The 18,015-nt window shown below is 47.7% G+C and overlaps 1 protein-coding gene across 1 annotated transcript in view; it reads left to right on the top strand.

Moving 5' to 3' along the window:
* ca10a (carbonic anhydrase Xa) overlaps positions 1–17,544 on the top strand; it is a gene marked incomplete at its 5' end in the record, with an annotated part of 120,964 nt that extends 103,420 nt beyond the window's left edge. Inside the window, 5 exons of the mRNA XM_084474945.1 lie at positions 6,995–7,090; positions 9,820–9,892; positions 11,990–12,144; positions 12,547–12,721; positions 17,493–17,544. Of these exons, the coding sequence (XP_084331071.1) occupies positions 6,995–7,090; positions 9,820–9,892; positions 11,990–12,144; positions 12,547–12,721; positions 17,493–17,515 (522 nt within the window). The 3' untranslated portion in view covers positions 17,516–17,544. The remainder of the gene's footprint in view (positions 1–6,994; positions 7,091–9,819; positions 9,893–11,989; positions 12,145–12,546; positions 12,722–17,492) is intronic.
* Positions 17,545–18,015: the final 471 nt, after the last annotated feature.

Genomic DNA, 18,015 nt, shown 5'->3' with positions numbered 1-18,015 from the left:
GGTGTGGTGATAGAGCAATCAAACACAACGTCTGGAGGTAAAATGTCCCCCCTGCTGAACAAAGGATAAGGAAGTTTATTCAGAAAATGGAACACAAAGAAATATATTTTCAACAAACAGGAAACTGACAGTCCACCACGACCATCAGGCCTTTTGTCCAGCGTAACTTGTCTTCCCCAGCATCCAGGGCCGTCCCCCGTCTCTGGTTTTATAAAACCCTTTTTTTTTTAACCCCTTTTTTTTTAAAATATATATAAAAATATTTTAAAAGGTTCTAGCTATGTGACCCGGCTACACTGTGGGCCTCCCCATCAACGTTACGCCGGGAGCAGGCCTCGTGGAACAAAGCGGGATCGCAGAGTCGCTCACCAGCTTCCGTAAAAGACTCAAAACTCACCTGTTCAGAGTTCACTTAGACTCTGCATAGCCATCCAGTCCCCCCCGCCCACTATTGTATGTTGTACATCCTGGCACGTAATGCACTCACTTAATGTACGCACCTAATGTACATTGTATTTAATGTACGCACTTAATGTATGTTGTATTTATTCATAGTAGGCCTACCTAATTGTGTAGCATCTGCAGTAGCTAGCTATCACTGCTGTATATGGTGAATGGGATAGCCTAGCCATTGTTAGTACTTGCACTTCTGTGTTCTATGAACGTCTTTACTGTACCGACAGCAATATATTGTTTCAATTCTTATGACAAATGCTCTCAATGTAAATGTCATGTACAGCGGCCACTGTCGCCAAAGGTTTATTCTGAGATAATGACCGGCTTTGCTTGACATTATCCCCTGAGCGAATGTGTTTTTTTTGTAGGCGGAATCCGGGAAAATCATGAATATTAATAAGGGGATAGCCGGAGATTATCCAATCACGTTGGTTAAATCCCTGATCCAATCCAAAAAGGCCAAAATCTGTCACGTGACCGCATCTGTCTGCGCTATCGCAGGGAGGGTAACTTAAATTGTAATGTATGTTAAACCAACGTTAGTCAAACGCATTTCTCTGATTTTCCCCGGATTCCGCCTACAAAAAGCACATTTGCATCCCCTGAGCAGCTGAATAGCGAGCGAGCTAGCTAGCTAGCCCGGGACCGACACACACACAAATAGACAGTAAAACAGACGGTGACAACAAAACAAGGTGGTAAATGGATACCTGGTGCCACTGACCGGCCCCTCACTGCGACCGCCTCCCGGTCCCGTTGCCCGGGGCGAAGGTCTGAAGCTGGCCTGGGGGACGCGGCCGGATGCTAGTTAGCGTCACGAGTGCTGGCTGGGGTTTATAGCGCCGGCGGGGGGGTCAGGGAGGAGCGGAGGGTGAACGCCTTCGGTTCCGTCTCATTGCTCTTCCGCTCGCCGTCCACCGCGCCTCCGACTATCGACTTCCTGTCCTCATATTTCCCAGCATGCCCTAGAGCTAAGCCACCGATCAGCCGGTAAAGAGGTTGCCATAGCATAAATACCATAGCCCCCCCCCCCCCCCCCCCTGCACACCGCACCTGACACACGCGCACACTCGCACACACACGCACGCGCACACAGGCGTCACACACACACACACACTCACATGCACGTACGCACGTAAGCACACACACACACACATATACACATAAAGGTATACACACGTTTGCACACACACACACACACACACACTATACAGACACACATGCACACACATATACACACACTATACACGCACACACACACACACACACACACACACACACACACATCTGGGGACTGAACTCTCTAACCCGTGGTAATCCACAGGTCCACATCTGCACACTGTTTTTTTTCTCCAGTTTTTTTGCCTGATGAAGATCCCTAGCGATCGAAGCGTTGCCTGTTTATAAATAAATCTACTTCTGGAGAACAGAAAACGTGTGCAGACCCTCCTCTCTCATAGGTCAATGTTCTCTCCATCCCTTCCAGCTTCTAGAGAACACTTAATGTGTGTACTGCATCGGGGTTGATCATTTACCGGACTACTTGCGAAGTGATACGAAAATCAGAGCGGTCCATATATGCTTAGCAACGGTCAGTTGCGGAAACGACAATGGCAATTATTCAGTTCATTTCATTCAGTCTTTTTCAACCCTTAATGTACATGAGTCACAAGTGATCAACCTCTCCATCTCCACGCTGCAGTCTTCTCCTCCTCGGCAACGCCCCCCCCTCAGAGAGAAGATGGCTTCCGCCCGGTCAAAACTGAGACTTTGTATTCCCGGGCGGGCGGGGGTGAGGGGTCACCGCCCCCGGCCCAGATGCGGTCAGCCCCCGCGCGGTTCTGAGCCACTGCACCTCTGGTGATGACACCGCTCTGACAGAAGGGCCTCCTTGTAGTGGGTGCTGTTGCTAGGCAACATGCAGCATTTAGAGACTGTCCGTTCCATACTGTATCTACGGTGAAGACCAACGCTCCAATGCACTGTACACTGTGCGCACAAAGGGTGGTGCACTAGGGCTAGTGTCCTGTCATGTATCTTACCTAGTGTTTTCTCATTAGTAGTGTACGTTACATTTACATTTACAGGGCATTGTGAGTTTCCTTGACGCACAATGTTGTTGGTAGAAAACTTACTTAAAACTTTTTACGTAAAACAAACAGCACAACAACAGTCATTTCACTTGCACTTCTCGAGACTCACTCCAGCCTAGAACTCTGGCCCTCTTAAGGAGCACCAGAATGAGTGTGGCTCAATTTGCAATCTGCAGACTATTACATGGCTAACAGCACGACAGGAACATGTGCATCTTGTAAAACATGGTTTAACACAGTGAAGATGCCATGCACATCTTCACTGGCATTTAGCAGACACTTTTATCCAAAGCGACTTACAACCACGCACACGCCGACGGAGGAGTCAACCACGCAAGGCGACAGCCAGCTCGTCGGGAGCATTCAGGGTGAGGCGTCTCGCTCAGGGACACCTCGACACTCGGCTAGGAGGAGCCCAGGGGATCCAACTAGCAACCTTTCCGGTTCCATCGCACCCCGCCCTCTCTCCAACTCCTGAGCTAAGCCGAACCCAACCTAGTAAGCCCTTGTGAGTCGAACCCGACTCACAAGGGGCGGAGATCCGCTGGCTTCAATCGTGGGCTTGTGCATAATGCTGCAGACATGACAACAACACCATGCCCTGGGTCCTCGCAAAAAGCCTTGCGTGGTTATCAATTCATACCGCCCCGCCACCACCATATGTTCTGCCGTCTCACTAAGAGACCCGCTCCTCCTCTGAGTGGCAGGGGAAGGTAAGGCGACGGAAAAAAAACACTGCCTTTACCCGGCAATAATGTCTGGCTGCAGCCTGTAGGACATGGACATCCACATCCAACTGCTACCGTCAAAATCGTTGAATCATGGGTTAGGGTTAGGGTTAGGGGTAGTATTGGTTAGGGTTAGGGATTGGGTAGTAGTGGTTAGGGTTAGGGTAGTAGTGGTTAGGGTTAGGGTTACGGTAGTAGTGGTTAGGGTTAGGGTTAGGGGTAGTATTGGTTAGGGTTAGGGATTGGGTAGTAGTGGTTAGGGTTAGGGTAGTAGTGGTTAGGGTTAGGGTTACGGTAGTAGTGGTTAGGGTAGTAGTGGTTAGGGTTAGGGTTAGGGTAGTAGAGGTTAGGGTTAGGGTTACGGTAGTAGTGGTTAGGGTTAGGGTTAGGGTAGTAGTGGTTAGGGTTAGGGTAGTAGTGGTTAGGGTTAGGGTTACGGTAGTAGTGGTTAGGGTTAGGGTTAGGGTAGTAGTGGTTAGGGTTAGGGTAGTAGTGGTTAGGGTTAGGGTTACGGTAGTAGTGGTTAGGGTTAGGGTTACGGTAGTAGTGGTTAGGGTTAGGGTTAGGGTAGTAGTGGTTAGGGTTAGGGTTACGGTAGTAGTGGTTAGGGTTACGGTAGTAGTGGTTAGGGTTAGGGTAGTAGTGGTTAGGGTTAGGGTTAGGGTAGTAGTGGTTAGGGTTAGGGTAGTAGTAGTGGTTAGGGTTAGGGTTACAGTAATAGTGGTTAGGGTTAGGGTAGTAGTGGTTATGGTTAGGGTAGTAGTGGTTAGGGTTAGGGTAGTAGTGGTTAGGGATTGAAAGAATAGATTGAAACTTTCCAACGCTTTGCCACTGGACAGGAGTGAGTGACGGTAGCAGTTGGATGTGGATGTCCATGTCCGACAGGCTGCAGCCCGACCCCCCTCTTACCCGGAACAAAAGGAGGGCTGTTTCCAACCGCCGCGCGCGTGACTCACATGTCACACGGCTGACATCTCCTAATACAAAAACACCTCCTGCAGCCCTGAGCTCCCGCCTTCAACGCTCTGTTTACCCACCGCAGACCCGGTCATCTGTTCAGGTTTGGACACCGAGCTCCAAACAACCTCTACCTAACACACACACACACACACACACACACACACACATCTAGCATTCTTTATTTAATCCCCTCTGCCCGGGCCCAGCAGAGCTTGACCAAAGGGCAGGTAGACCTTACATAAATGATCCTGATGGGATTCCTCTTCCTCTCAGTGTGGGTCCCGGGCCGTGGTTTTGGGAACGCGGCGGCGGTGGTAGCACCTGCTGTTTCCTGCCCCCACCTCCCGCACACGGAGGGCCGCGGGCGCGGTGGGCGTCGGTGTAAACAGAGCGTGTGTTTGTTTGTTTGCCGTCTCCTAGCCCAAAGATATTTGTGGGCGATTATTTTGCGGTGCCAAGTAACAGAGAGCTTTTTTCGGTCGCAGAGATGTGTGGCCTGGGTGGGTTGTTTAGCGCCCGTACTGAGTCACTATTTTCCTCATCGCTTGCTCGCCCTCTGGCTCGCCCTCTCCCCTCTCTCTCTCTCTCGCTCTGTAACTCTACCCCCTCTATGTAACTTTCTCTCTCTCTCTCTCTCTCTCTCTCTCTCTCTCTCTCTCTCTCTCTCTCCCACTAAGTTACTCTCTCTCTCTCTCTCTCTGTCTCTCTCTCGCTCTCACACTAAGTTACTCTCTCTCTCTCCCACTAAGTTACTCTCTCTCTCTCTCTCTCTCTCTCTCTCTCTCTCTCTCTCTCTCTCTCTCTCTCTCTCTCCCTACCCCTATGACAGCCCGCACTAGTCCAACTTTGGCCTCTACCCTGTAGCAGCTCTGGTTTGCTGGTGGCCGGAGCGTGTCTGAGGGGCTCTGGCCGTCTGTGCAGCCTCACTTAGAGAAATGAAGAAGTGGAATCTGATCAATGCTGGCCCCGATGCCAGCCCGCCTGCATGGTCGTATATTTATAGACATTTTGTCACTTCGTGATTTTCCCCGCAACCAAGCGTTGTGTAATTACTTTCCTCTCTGGCATTTCTTTGTTTATATCCTTCTGTCGTTGCATGTGCAGAGCTCTGTGTCGGAGAACACACGCACACACACACACACACACACACACACACACACACACACACGTGTGCGTGTGTGTGTGACTACCCGGCGTCTGTGCGTGCTGATTTGAAAGTCCCTTTTATCCCTGTATGCCCATAATATCAACTGTAATTGGGTTTTTTTGATGTTTTTATTGTTTCTATGTTTTATTATTTAAAAATTCATCGCAGGTGTTTTCAAAAGTCACCCTGGATTAGGAAACTTGCAAAGTCCCAGCGTGCGTCTATATGTATATATTTATTTATATATTTACATATATATATATATATATATATATATATACATGTATAAAAAAAAAAAGCCCCTGGGTTGTTGATCATTTATCAACATCAAGAAAACACTGAAATATTCAGATGTAGTTTTGCTGATGGTGCGCCTCCTCCACTGCCGCCCTCCGGTACTTTCCTGTCAGGGAGGGAACAGCTTCTATTATCCCCCCGTCTCCGTGTCTCGCCTGCAGGGAAAGATATTTCCATGACTCAACTTGTAACCGGGTGACACGCAGCAGTCAAGGCGGCAGGCATAGAGCCGGGGAAACAGATACAGCCTACAGGAAGTGTCAACGCCCTTATTGTGAAGGATAATGGGGGGTAATGGCGCGGTGGGAGTCTTGGAACCTTTAACTCCAAGTCCAGATGCCGTAACCACGTCCACCCTACATCTAAAATGTTATTTCTGTGTTTGATTTGTTTTGGATAATTTCACTATGTCACCCTTTATATAAAATAAGTTGTTTTAGGGTTAGCTGCACTCAATGGGTGTTGAATGTTGGCAGTGCGTCTGTTGTGTGACCTCTGAACCCCAGGGCTACACTATTCACTTAGCATAGCGCTAGCAGATAGCGCTAGCAGCACCCACAGCTCTTTGATCCCTATATGACATTTGACGTTTAATCTATCACAGTTGACAGCAGAAAGGAGGGAAGAGACGGGGTCAAGGGTCAGGCAGGACTTTGATCTCTTGAGGGGCTCTCGGAGAGCATGGATTGGCTAATCCTCGGCGCTTCAACCCACCGACAACATTTTCTGTTGATGTGATTTCTAACGGCATTTCTCATGCTTCTACATTTCACTGTGTGGTGTATTAATAGCACTGGTGTCTCATTAATGGAGAATATACCAGAGGATAATTCTGTTTATTTCTCACATTCAACTAATGATGATGATGATTTTAATGATGACATTGTACGTAATCTTTAGCTAGTGAAGCGTGTGTACATTGTCCAAACGCTGAGGTTGAATCGCATCGCTGCACAGTCATGTTTCTCTTTTAACACCAGTGTTTTACTTTTCCCCCCTGAACTGTTGTTTGCACTCTCCGATATAAATGGGATTGTGACCGAAGTGGTGTAGCTGCCTAAATATATTTAGATTAGCGCCAGTGCACGGTTTACCACGCTCGCAGCGATGGGACATTTATTGCAGTTTTAAACGCTGTGCACTCACCGTGGAAAAACATCTAGGGGCGTGATTTGTCTTAAACACCGCTTGTTTGAATCAGCGAACGACTAAACGGAATGACCTAAAGTGTCCAGTGTTTTCCTTGCATGATGATAGCCGTAGAAGGCTTAAAGGCTGACATTGTGCTGCTGTCATCTCTGTCTGTCCTCCAGGTTCAACTGATCCATTACAATCATGAGCTTTATACAAACTACACGGAGGCAGCTAAAAGCCCGAATGGACTGGTCATAGTTTCCATATTCATGAAGGTGAGTATCTTTAACAATGTACAAAAGTGTAATGGAATGTTCCATATATATATACATGTGTGTATATACTGTATATATGTGTGTGTGTGTATGTATGTAAATATGTATATATGTATATGTATATATGTATTTATATACATAAATTGTATACATGTTTCCGTATTATTTATACTGGGTATATATATATATATATAGATATATGTGTGTCTGTGTTTTTTCATATATATGCCTACACATACTTAAAATATAGCGAGCTTCCATTCAAAGAGTCATCTTTTGAGCCGAAGATATGCGCATATGTGTGCAACGCGGCGTTCAAAGGTTCCTACTGTATAAAATCGGCTGCACATTTGCGTGACCTAGTTAAATGTGTGCAGCACAAAGTAAGACGGATTACAGGACTGACGTTCCGGGGCCTCGGGCTAACGTATTGTTCCGCAGAACTCATTGAGATAAAGTTAAATGATAAAGACATAAGCTAGCAGCAGTCCAAAGTCACCCAGACCTTTCATGTCACTGGAAAAGTTTTCCCAGCAAGCAGCTTGAACTGCGTTGAGATAATTGTCAAATATAATTAATAGAAGCCTCCTTAATTACATTAACATGCTATTATTCATTATTATTTTGTGTGCTGGCAGCATCTCAGGGAAAACCAAAAACAAAACAACAACAAGGCAGAAGCTGAATGACCCCGAGTCATCAGGGGTCACAGCCGTCTCCTCGCATGTCCCCGTGAAGCGGGCGTTCGAGATCCACACCGTGAGCAGAACGGCGGCTCGGGAAAACAATTAAAAATCCAATTATGACGCGGGAAGGGGCAGGAGTCACTCAAGACGTGTCTGTCTGTCTGTCTGTCTGTCTGCGCAGCGAGGAACATGCTAAAAGTAGCAGCTGGAATGACACACGTGTGCTCTGCTGTCTCACCTCCCTGTAATCTACTGTCTCACCTCCCTGCTGTCTCACCTCCCTGTTCTCTACTGTCTCACCTCCCTGCTGTCTCACCTCCCTGTTCTCTACTGTCTCACCTCCCTGCTGTCTCACCTCCCTGTTCTCTACTGTCTCACCTCCCTGTTCTCTACTGTCTCACCTCCCTGTTCTCTACTGTCTCACCTCCCTGTTCTCTACTGTCTCACCTCCCTGCTGTCTCACCTCCTTGTTCTCTACTGTCTCACCTCCCTGTTCTCTACTGTCTCACCTCCCTGCTGTCTCACCTCCCTGTTCTCTACTGTCTCACCTCCCTGTTCTCTACTGTCTCACCTCCCTGCTGTCTCACCTCCCTGTTCTCTGCTGTCTCACCTCCCTGTTCTCTACTGTCTCATCTCCCTGCTGTCTCACCTTCCCGTTCTCTACTGTCTCACCTCCCTGTTCTCTACTGTCTCACCTCCCTGCTGTCTCACCTTCCCGTTCTCTACTGTCTCACCTCCCTGCTGTCTCACCTTCCTGTTCTCTACTGTCTCACCTCCCTGCTGTCTTACCTCCCTGCTGTCTCACCTCCCAGCACCACACCAAACCCGTTCATACATTCGTTCAAGGATGTTCAAAAACGTTTTTAGCCTTTTTGTTTTCAAAGTAAGAAGGTAAAGTTTTGGAGCAAATCATTTTCTGCGTTGCAATGACAATAATGCAGGTAATCGCCAATGAAGTCTGACACCAGCATCGCTACACAGCCGCCGTGATTTAGCTCCAGAGAATCTCGAAGATGTGCTCATGCACAGAAGTTCCGGCAAAGAGCTTTCAGATGAGAAATCAATGTGATAATGCCTGCCAGGCACAGCCAGTCTCAGCGCTGCATTTAGAATAATGCTGGCACGGAAAGGTACAAAAAAACAAGGAAAAAGTCACAGACAGAAACTGCTCACTCACCCACCTACTGGTTGCATTCCAAAAAAAAGAAATGTAGTAATCCTTCAAACACTTGCAGCCTGCCTTGCCAGGTTATTCGGCACCATCGGAACAGACATGCGGTAATTAGCCACATCCCACCCGCTAAATAGACCGGAGCACTCATCCACAGTCCCCTTCTTTAATTTAACAACGCTTACTTTACAAATCCTCGTTGCGCCCCACCAACATTAGCAGCCCCATAAAACAACTAGGAGCCGAAAGGGGGGGTGGGGGCGTGTACGGGTGAGGGGGTCCAGGCTATCTACCATGCATGACCGGGTTGGTGGTGGAGTAGCGCTAACACTCAGCTACAGCTCGCCTACAGCTCACAGGCCCATGAGAATGGTGTGTTACAACCAGCTCAGTGGGAGGCTGGTTCTCGGAAACGCTGTCCATTGTTTTGTTCAGGGACGTTATTCTCCCGCTTTCATCTCCTGAATCTCCTGAAGATGTTTTTCGAGCTCTTCTTTCATATGCACCAGCTCATTGTCTGACTCTCTCTCTCTCTCGCTGTCTCGCTCTCTCTCTCACTCTCTCGCGCTCTCTCTCTCTCTCGCTGTCTCTCTCACTTTCTCGCGCTCTCTCTCTCTCTCGCTCTCTCCCTTTCTCTCGCTCTCTCTCCGCTCTCCTCTCTCTGTCTCTCTCGCTCTCTGTCTCTCTCTCTGTCTCTCTCTCTCTCTCCTCTCTCTCTCTCTCTGTCTCTCTCCCTCTCTGTCTCTCTCTGTCTCTCTCTCGCTCTCTGTCTCTCTCTCTCTCTCTCTCTCTCTCTCTCTCTCTCTCTCTCTCTCTCTCCTCTCTCTCTCTCTCTCTCTCTCTCTCTCTCTCCCTCTCTGTTTACTACTCAGATTGCTGAAACATCCAACTCGTTCCTGAATCGAATGCTGAACAGAGACACCATCACAAGAATAACATATAAAAGTAAGTGAAGCACTCTCACCACCACTCACCACCTGTGCCTTCATAGCTCCCAAGCCTCATGCATTGATGTATTTTATGTACTCTTAACCTGTGACACACATTTTAAAACATTTGTGACATAAATTAAAACATAAACGTAGCACAAATGTGCAACATTTAAATGTTGCACATTTGTGCTACATTTGTGCATGACATTTGTGCATGACGTAAATCATGTTTTCAACACACGTAACACACATTTACATACAACATGTGTAACACATTTACAACGCACGTCACACACATGTTCAACATACACAACACACATTTCTGTACCTGGAGACTAAACTAAAAAGTAGAATTTCCCATTAAAGGTGATGGATCAGTGGGGGAGGGGGGGGGGCCCTCCTCTTACTCCTCTTACTCCTTTTTTCTCCTGAGGGTTTCCCCGGGCAACAGATAGCAGGCTCTGCTGTAGTACATCAAGTGAGCAGCAGTTGCTTTGTGCTCTGAGTTCAACCCCCAGGCTATCGTGGAAGAAGAAGCCAATAATTGGATTAATGGGGGGGGGGGGGGGGGTTGGAATAAACATACTGACCTCTGGTGGTGGTGGGGTAGAGGAGAGAACGCCGGAAGACGCAGACGGAGGGGAGGGAGGAGAGGGGGGAGGGAGGAGATGGGGTAGTCTCCCAAGAGGACGGAAGATGGGCTCTGACAGCTGTCAAAACAGCCCTTCACATGTACACTGACTCACACTCATTGACGCTTTTGTTGTCGTGCCTGCGCGCGCGTACACACACACACACACACACACATGTAAATATATATATATAATCGCCTCCTTCGACAAACTGCCGCCCTATATTCGCCTTTTCCTGTGTGTGTGCTTGGTGTGTGTCGGTGTGTGTGTGTGTGTGTGTGTGTCTGCTTGTCAGTGTGTGTGTGTGTGTGTGTGCTTGTCTGTGTGTGTGTCGGTGTGTGTGTGCTTGTCAGAGTGTGTGTGTGTGTGTGTGTGATGGTGTGTTTATTTTCCTGCCAACGGGGGGGTAGTTAATTCTCAGAAGGCATTAGGCCGGCCCCTCAGTGAGTATGGATTGCGGCGTGGACGTTTCAGATTGGTGTTCTCTTGTCAGAGCCACGGCGAGCGATGGTGCACCGCGTGGCCCACCACGCGCTGATGGGCGGGATGCGTTTACCGTCGACGTTTGGCAAGCGCCTGTCAGCGGCGCGACGATAAGAGACGCCGCATATGTGCAGTGCGGGGGCCGCTGGAGAGAGGCGGCGAGAGGGAGGGAGGAGGTGGAGAGGGAGGGAGAGACGGAGAGGGAGGGTTGAGGGAGAGGGAGGAGTGAGAGGGAGGGAGAAGGGAGGGGGGAGGGAGGAGGTGGAGAGGGAGGGAGAGACGGAGAGAGAGGGTGGAGAGGGAGGGAGGAAGGCGGAAGAGGGAGGAGGAGGAGGAAGGTTGAGAGAGAAAGAGGGAGATAGGAGGAGGGATAGAGGCAGGGAGAGTAGAGATAAAGAAGGGAGAGATGAAGAGCGGGAGGACGGAGATAGAGGAGGGAGAGAGCACGGCAGAGTAGGGAGATAAAGGAGGGAGAGATGATGAGGGAGATAGAGGAGGGAGAGATGAAGAGCGAGCGGGGGGAGATGAATGGAGAGGATGGAAAGAGGAATAAGAGACGAAGAGAGAAAGGGGGAGGGGGGGGGGGGGAGAGGGAGGCGTCTCTCTGTATATCCCAGCGCTCCCTATGGTGGCGTTAGGACAATAACTCTTTAATAACGTCGTTTTCCATCCCCAGACCAGCGGTGCGTTATCGGCACCTCAGTAAATGATTTGTGAAAGGCCAGGAACCAGCGGCTGTAAGTGGGTGTGGCTGTTAGAAGTGGGTTTGTCACACCGTTTGGTGCACCCCCTTTTCGACTGTGTTTCGGTAGCTGGTGGTGGTGGTGGTGGTTGTGGGGGGCGCGGCTCGGCGCGTTAACGAGGGACATACAAAGGGGGGGGGGGGGGGGGGGTGGGTGGCAGCTGCATGCGGTGGCTAACAGATGGGGCCCTTTGGAGACGCTCTGGCAAACTGTCTGCAAACTCTTTCCCTCCCGTTCCTCGTCCCCTCCCAGATGACGCCTACTTACTGACGGGTTTGAACATCGAGGAGATCTACCCCGAGACCAACAGCTTCATCACCTACGATGGCTCCATGACCATCCCCCCCTGCTACGAGACCGTCACATGGATCCTGATGAACAAGCCCGTGTACATCACACGGATGCAGGTGAGCCGCCACATGCACACACACACACACACACACACAGTGATCATACATCACCCTCCAGCTGGCCTCTGCTGAGCATTGTCTCCCACACCAGCAGCCTTTAACTGTACAGCACACCCTGCTGCAGCCTGGACCACAAGGAGGGTGATGAGGGTATTGATCAAATTAGATGACCTCTCTCTCTCTCTCTCGCTCTCTCTCCCACTCCCAAACTCTCTCTCTCTCTCTCTCTCTCTCTCTCTCTCTCTTTCTCTCTCCCTCTGCCTATCCCGCTCCCTGTCCCACTACCTCTCTCTCTCTCCCTCTGCCTCTCTCTGCCTTGCTCTCTCTCTCTCTCTCTCTCTCTCTCTCTCGCTCTCCCCCTCCCTTCCTCCCTCTCTCCCTCTCCCTCCCTCTCCCCAGATGCACTCTCTGCGTCTGCTGAGCCAGAACCAGCCATCTCAGATCTTCCTGAGCATGAGCGACAACGTGCGCCCGGTGCAGCCTCTCAACCACCGCTGCATGCGCACCAACATCAACTTCAGCGTGCAGGGCAAGGACTGCCCCAACAACAGAGCCCAGAAGCTCCAGTACCGAGGTACGGCCACCGGCCGGGACAACGCAGGCCCTCGCCTCCTCCTTCACCCCGTTTAGATGAGGAATAACCGCCAATAAAGCCCACTCCCTCGCGCCCTCGCACCCTCGCTTCCTCGTGCCAGGGACGTGCACAGGAATTTTGAGGGGCCTCACAGGCTATATGGAGGACTGAGAATAACAGGGTCTTTATTAATATATTAATACAAATAAGTAAAACATTTTAAAGATTTTACGCAGATGAAATACAGCACTCAATCACCCTAACTACTACTAATGATAACGCAGAAAAACATGACTTGAAGAAGAAGAACATAACATGATTACCATTATCATACCATTACCATTATTATTACCATTATCATTATTATTTTAATGCCCACTAGAAGCAGTGGTATTTATGTTCTACTCAGGCAAGATCTTTGAAAGGATCTCTAAAATAGCCTATGTTTTTTTTTAGATTACAATTATTTAGCCTGTGGCTCCTTAACCCTGTGCTTCCTAGCATGGTCCTCTCATCTCATATTTGGTGATCAGTACTTAGGCCTCCCTGCCCTATGTGCCTCCTGGTCCACATTTTCCTCGTGTCTGGAGGCTTGTGGCTGCTCCCCATCTTAAATGTAATGTAATTATGAAAAATTGCCATTAGTAGGCTAAAATATGAGTCTGATTAATTAATCAATTAGCCTACACAGTGTCATCTTTATCACAATGCAAAGTCTCTCACTCACCTGCTGGTTGGCTTTTTCGTAGCCAACCCTGCAGTGATGTGCTCCCCTTTGCTGCCTCCTTGAGTTGTCTCTCTCTCCTGAATCCGCTCTTTTCAGTGGGCATTTCGGCTTCACTTAACAATAACAAACAATACCCAAAATAGTGATAAGATTTAGGCATCTAACCATTTTGAATGAAAGAATTCATGTGATGCATTACTTTGATCATTCATTCTTCTTGCTAAAACAAAATGTTAGAAACTAACTATCAGCAGACATGTAGCTTAGTTTGCCTACCAAAAGATTAGTAGCCTATGTGATAACGGGCTGCTTGTCTGCAAGCTAGCTAGCTGTCTGATTATTTAGGCTAAACGTTACGTGGCAAACTGAGCCTGGATTTATGAAGATTTTAATTCAGTTCATAAAACTTGATGATTGTTTGTTTGTTATACATCTCAAACTCACCTTTTTCGACAACGTCAAGGCAGTCGTCTCGCAAGACAACGGCGACAATCTCTTTAGTCTAGGCACTAGGCAGGCAATATCATGCAGGCTCAGGTGCCGGTCGCGTGCAGCGCTGCAGCTACGTAAACAGAGTTTGCCCTCCCCCTACTGACTTTCACTCTCTGTGCCATAATGGAAGTGAATGAGGCTACGTTTACTTTATGAAATGTTTCGAGTGGTGATTTTTTTTATCTAGGCCTACATGAAATTCTGCATCCATTGTACGATTTAATTTAATTTTTCCTCAGAAGGGCAATGTGAGTCGAGAAGGGCATATGGGCAGTTGCCCGGGCAACCTGAGCAACCCCCCTGTGTACGTCCCTGTCTCATGCCCTCGCCTCCTTGCGCCCTCACGCCCTCGCATCCCTCCTTCCCTCCTTCTCTCATTTATCGATCAACGGCTACCAACCAGAGATAACGCTAGCCCTCGCAACTCAAAATAACATTACATTGCCGGAGCAGTTTAGTTCCAGAGGTAAGAGGGATGTAGGTACAATTTGAATACCCTTTGTAGACTTATAAAAGGTCAAATATAAAGTCTTCAAAAGTTATATATATATATATATATATTAACTTTAAATCAATACTAAATAATAAAAGAATACTCTCTCTCTCTCTGTCTGTTTCACGACCCATTGTTATACATGATGCAGTGTAGCATTATATATAGTTATATATAGTGTTTTTTCCATTCCCTTATCAATGTGTAAACCTGTTCCTGGGTTCCTCGACTGCTGGAGATGTTTCTCCTGCTGTTTGCTGAACAAACACCTCGTGGCAGTCTGGCACGCCGCTGGCTCCTCTTCAGCGAAAGACTTTTTAAGACTCACAAACACACATTTAAAAGATTTTAAGCAGATGCAATTAGCCAATATAACGGGGGTGATTGGATGTTTGTAGAACAGAAGCCAAACACTTCACGTCACACCTCGGGGAAAACAACAACTCTTTTTGTCGCTGCGTTCCTGTTTATGAGGACTGCTGAACTTCTTTGTTCAAATTTGCACAGACTTTCTTCGCCGTTTTTTATGGCAGTTACATCGCCTACGATCAATTGGTTGTGTTTCAGCCGATGAGAGACAGCTTATGTTATGGGGGAGGTAGATGAGGAGGTAGAGCAGTGTATCTGACAACCGACGGGGTTGGTGGTTTGATTCCTGGCATCTCCTATTAGGGCTGCTCGATTATGGAGAAAATCATAATCACGATTATTTTGGTCAATATTGAAATCTCAATTATTCAAACGATTATTTCTGAGTTTGAAAACATGATGCATTTATTCATAATTTCTCTCCAAAAAAAAACACTTTGTAACTGAGAAATTTCCTGAGAAACTGAGAAATTTCCCTTTAAGAAAATACACAAAATGGTCAAGTTTTTTAATTTCCAGATATGTATCCAGCTCTTCTGCAATTTCTATAAAGAAAGAAAAAATATATATATTGTTTGAACTCGATTATATTAGTTTGGCGATCGTTTGACGCTAAAATCGAAATAGCGATCAAAATTTGATTAATCGCCCAGCCCTACCTCCTATAGTAAAAGTGGAGGTGTCCCAGAGCAAGACACCTAGCACGTTAATTTTCAAGCCAGGCTGGCCTGCATGACAGCAGCAAGTGTGTGTGACAGTTAGCAAGAGGCTCTATGTAAAAAAACCTCTGTATAAGCTTGAAGATACTTCAGGCACTGTGATCTATCCCCTGCCGCCCCCCCCCCCCCCCTCCTATTTTTTCTATTATTACGCTTTTCTTTTTAATTCCACAATAGATACTGTACATGACAATACTATTGCTCTTGCTTTACCAAGCATGTAATTAAAACATAATTTCAAAAAGAGAGTGAGAGTTCAAAGAGAGAGAGAGAGAGAGAGAGAGAGAGAGAGAGAGAGAGAGAGAGAGAGAGAGAGAGAGAGAGCAATGTAAGAAATACAAGGAAAGAAAGATCATTAATTTATAGATTTTTAATGTCATTAATTAATTAAACTTCAATGCTCTCAGAAACTGTCATTTCTGTGTGGCGGGAAGGTGACAGATGCTGCTAAAGACATTGATTCTAGTCGTAATACAAGAGATTACATTTGACAACAAACTTGTTTGGTATTCATAATGTATTCATTGTCAATGTTATATTATCATTCGGGTTAGGGTTAGAGTTAGGGTTAGGGTTAGTAACTATTTATTGTTGTTTTGTTATGTTTGTCAATTGATTTGGCAATAGTTTTTCATCATTCATGCCAATATAGCAAATTTAATTGAACTGAGGAAGGAAGGGAGAGAGCGAGAGAGACAGATCCTTAATAAGTCTTTAATTGCAGATTTATTAATAAAGCCTTTTCAGTCAGCCTTGTCCTATCCATCACGAGCCAACACTGCTGACCACCTGTCACACCACATTCACACCATATTACTACCAACTACTACCTGCACCACCCAAACCTACACTATTACCAACTACTACCTGCACCACCCAAACCTACTCTATTACCAACTACTACCTGCACCACCCAAACCTACTCTATTACCAACTACTACCTGCACCACCCAAACCTACACTATTACCAACTACTACCTGCACCACCCAAACCTACACTATTACCAACTACTACCAGCACCACCCAAACCTACACTATTACCAACTACTACCTGCACCACCCAAACCCATACTATTACCAACTACTACCTGCACCACCCAAACTCATACTATTACCTACTCTCTCTTTCCCTCTCTCCCTTTTTCTTTTTTTCTTTCTTTCTCACATTCTCACACACACACACACACACACACACACACACACACACACACACACACACACACATAGACACAACAATACGTGCACACACCAATTCACAAAGACCTGCAGAGACCCCTTTTAGCGCAATTAATAGGCAGGCAGGCAGGTAGCGCACGTCTACTCACACACACACACACACACACACCTCCTCATCCTCCTATTCCAGAGAGTCAGCGGAGGGCAGGGAGACAATGGAGGAAGGCTCTGGTGCTTCATTAGCCTCAGTGGGTTGGGATGTAAACAAGGTGAGCCACATCTCATTAGCTGAAGGCAGTTGAAAGGCTCCTAATTGGTCGGTTGTGTGATGCTCACCAGTGGGCTGAGCAGGAACACAGTACGTTGCTACACACAGTATTAGTATTGTATATACATATACTACTATGTTCTCTTTCATTATTCTCCGTGTCGAGGTGAACTATGAGAGACCCCATTGCAACACCTTTATACGATACGGCCCCATAGGCGCCCTCTTTATTGCACACTTTTTATATGGCATGCAGTAAAATGTGTGCCTCACTCGGCACACACAAATACACATCCACAGGCAGTCACGCTCACACACACACACACACACACACACACACACACACACACACACACACCTCCATCCCTCGCCACACTCACTCACAGACGCACAACTCTAAAACAACACACATCCAGCCCCTTCCGCCCGTGAGTGTACGTCCGGGGGAACTGGGGAAAGATTTACCGTAGCAACGGTGAAACAGGAAGGCCGAGCGCGGTGTGAACATATTCTTCTTCTCTTGCAGTGAACGAGTGGCTGCTGAAGTAGCGGCTCTGCCCTCCCAGACGGCTCCGCCCTCCCCCCTCCCCCCCACCCCCCCACCCCCCCCCCCCCACCACCAACACCCACTACACACACCCCCCACCGCAGAGTCAGAAGGAGGAAGGGCACGAGACAGACGGACGGACGCACGGACAGATGGAGAGATGACGGAGGAACAGAAAAAGGAGGAGAAGAAAAGGACCAAGGAGGATGAAGAGGAGGAGGAAGGATTTAAGCCAACGGAAAGAGAGACGTCTGTAAACGCCGGGGGGGGGAGGGAGGGAGGGGGGGAGGGAGGGGGGGGGGTGGGGGGGCATCTCATCAAGATGACTTCATTGTAAAAAAAAGAAAAGAATAATTAAAGAAACACTTGGACACGATGAACTAAGGAAGCAAAGAGTCCTCTCTTTTCATACTCTCTGAGAGCTCGGCCGTCCTCCCAGCTCATCCAAGTATCCGTACGGGAAGTTTTGATACCGATCCGTTCGCTCGTTTCTTGTTTTTTT

This window comes from Micromesistius poutassou (assembly GCF_964030765.1).
Source record: "Micromesistius poutassou genome assembly, chromosome: 11".
Taxonomy (NCBI): domain Eukaryota; kingdom Metazoa; phylum Chordata; class Actinopteri; order Gadiformes; family Gadidae; genus Micromesistius; species Micromesistius poutassou.
This window is presented reverse-complemented; position numbering and strand designations above follow the sequence as displayed.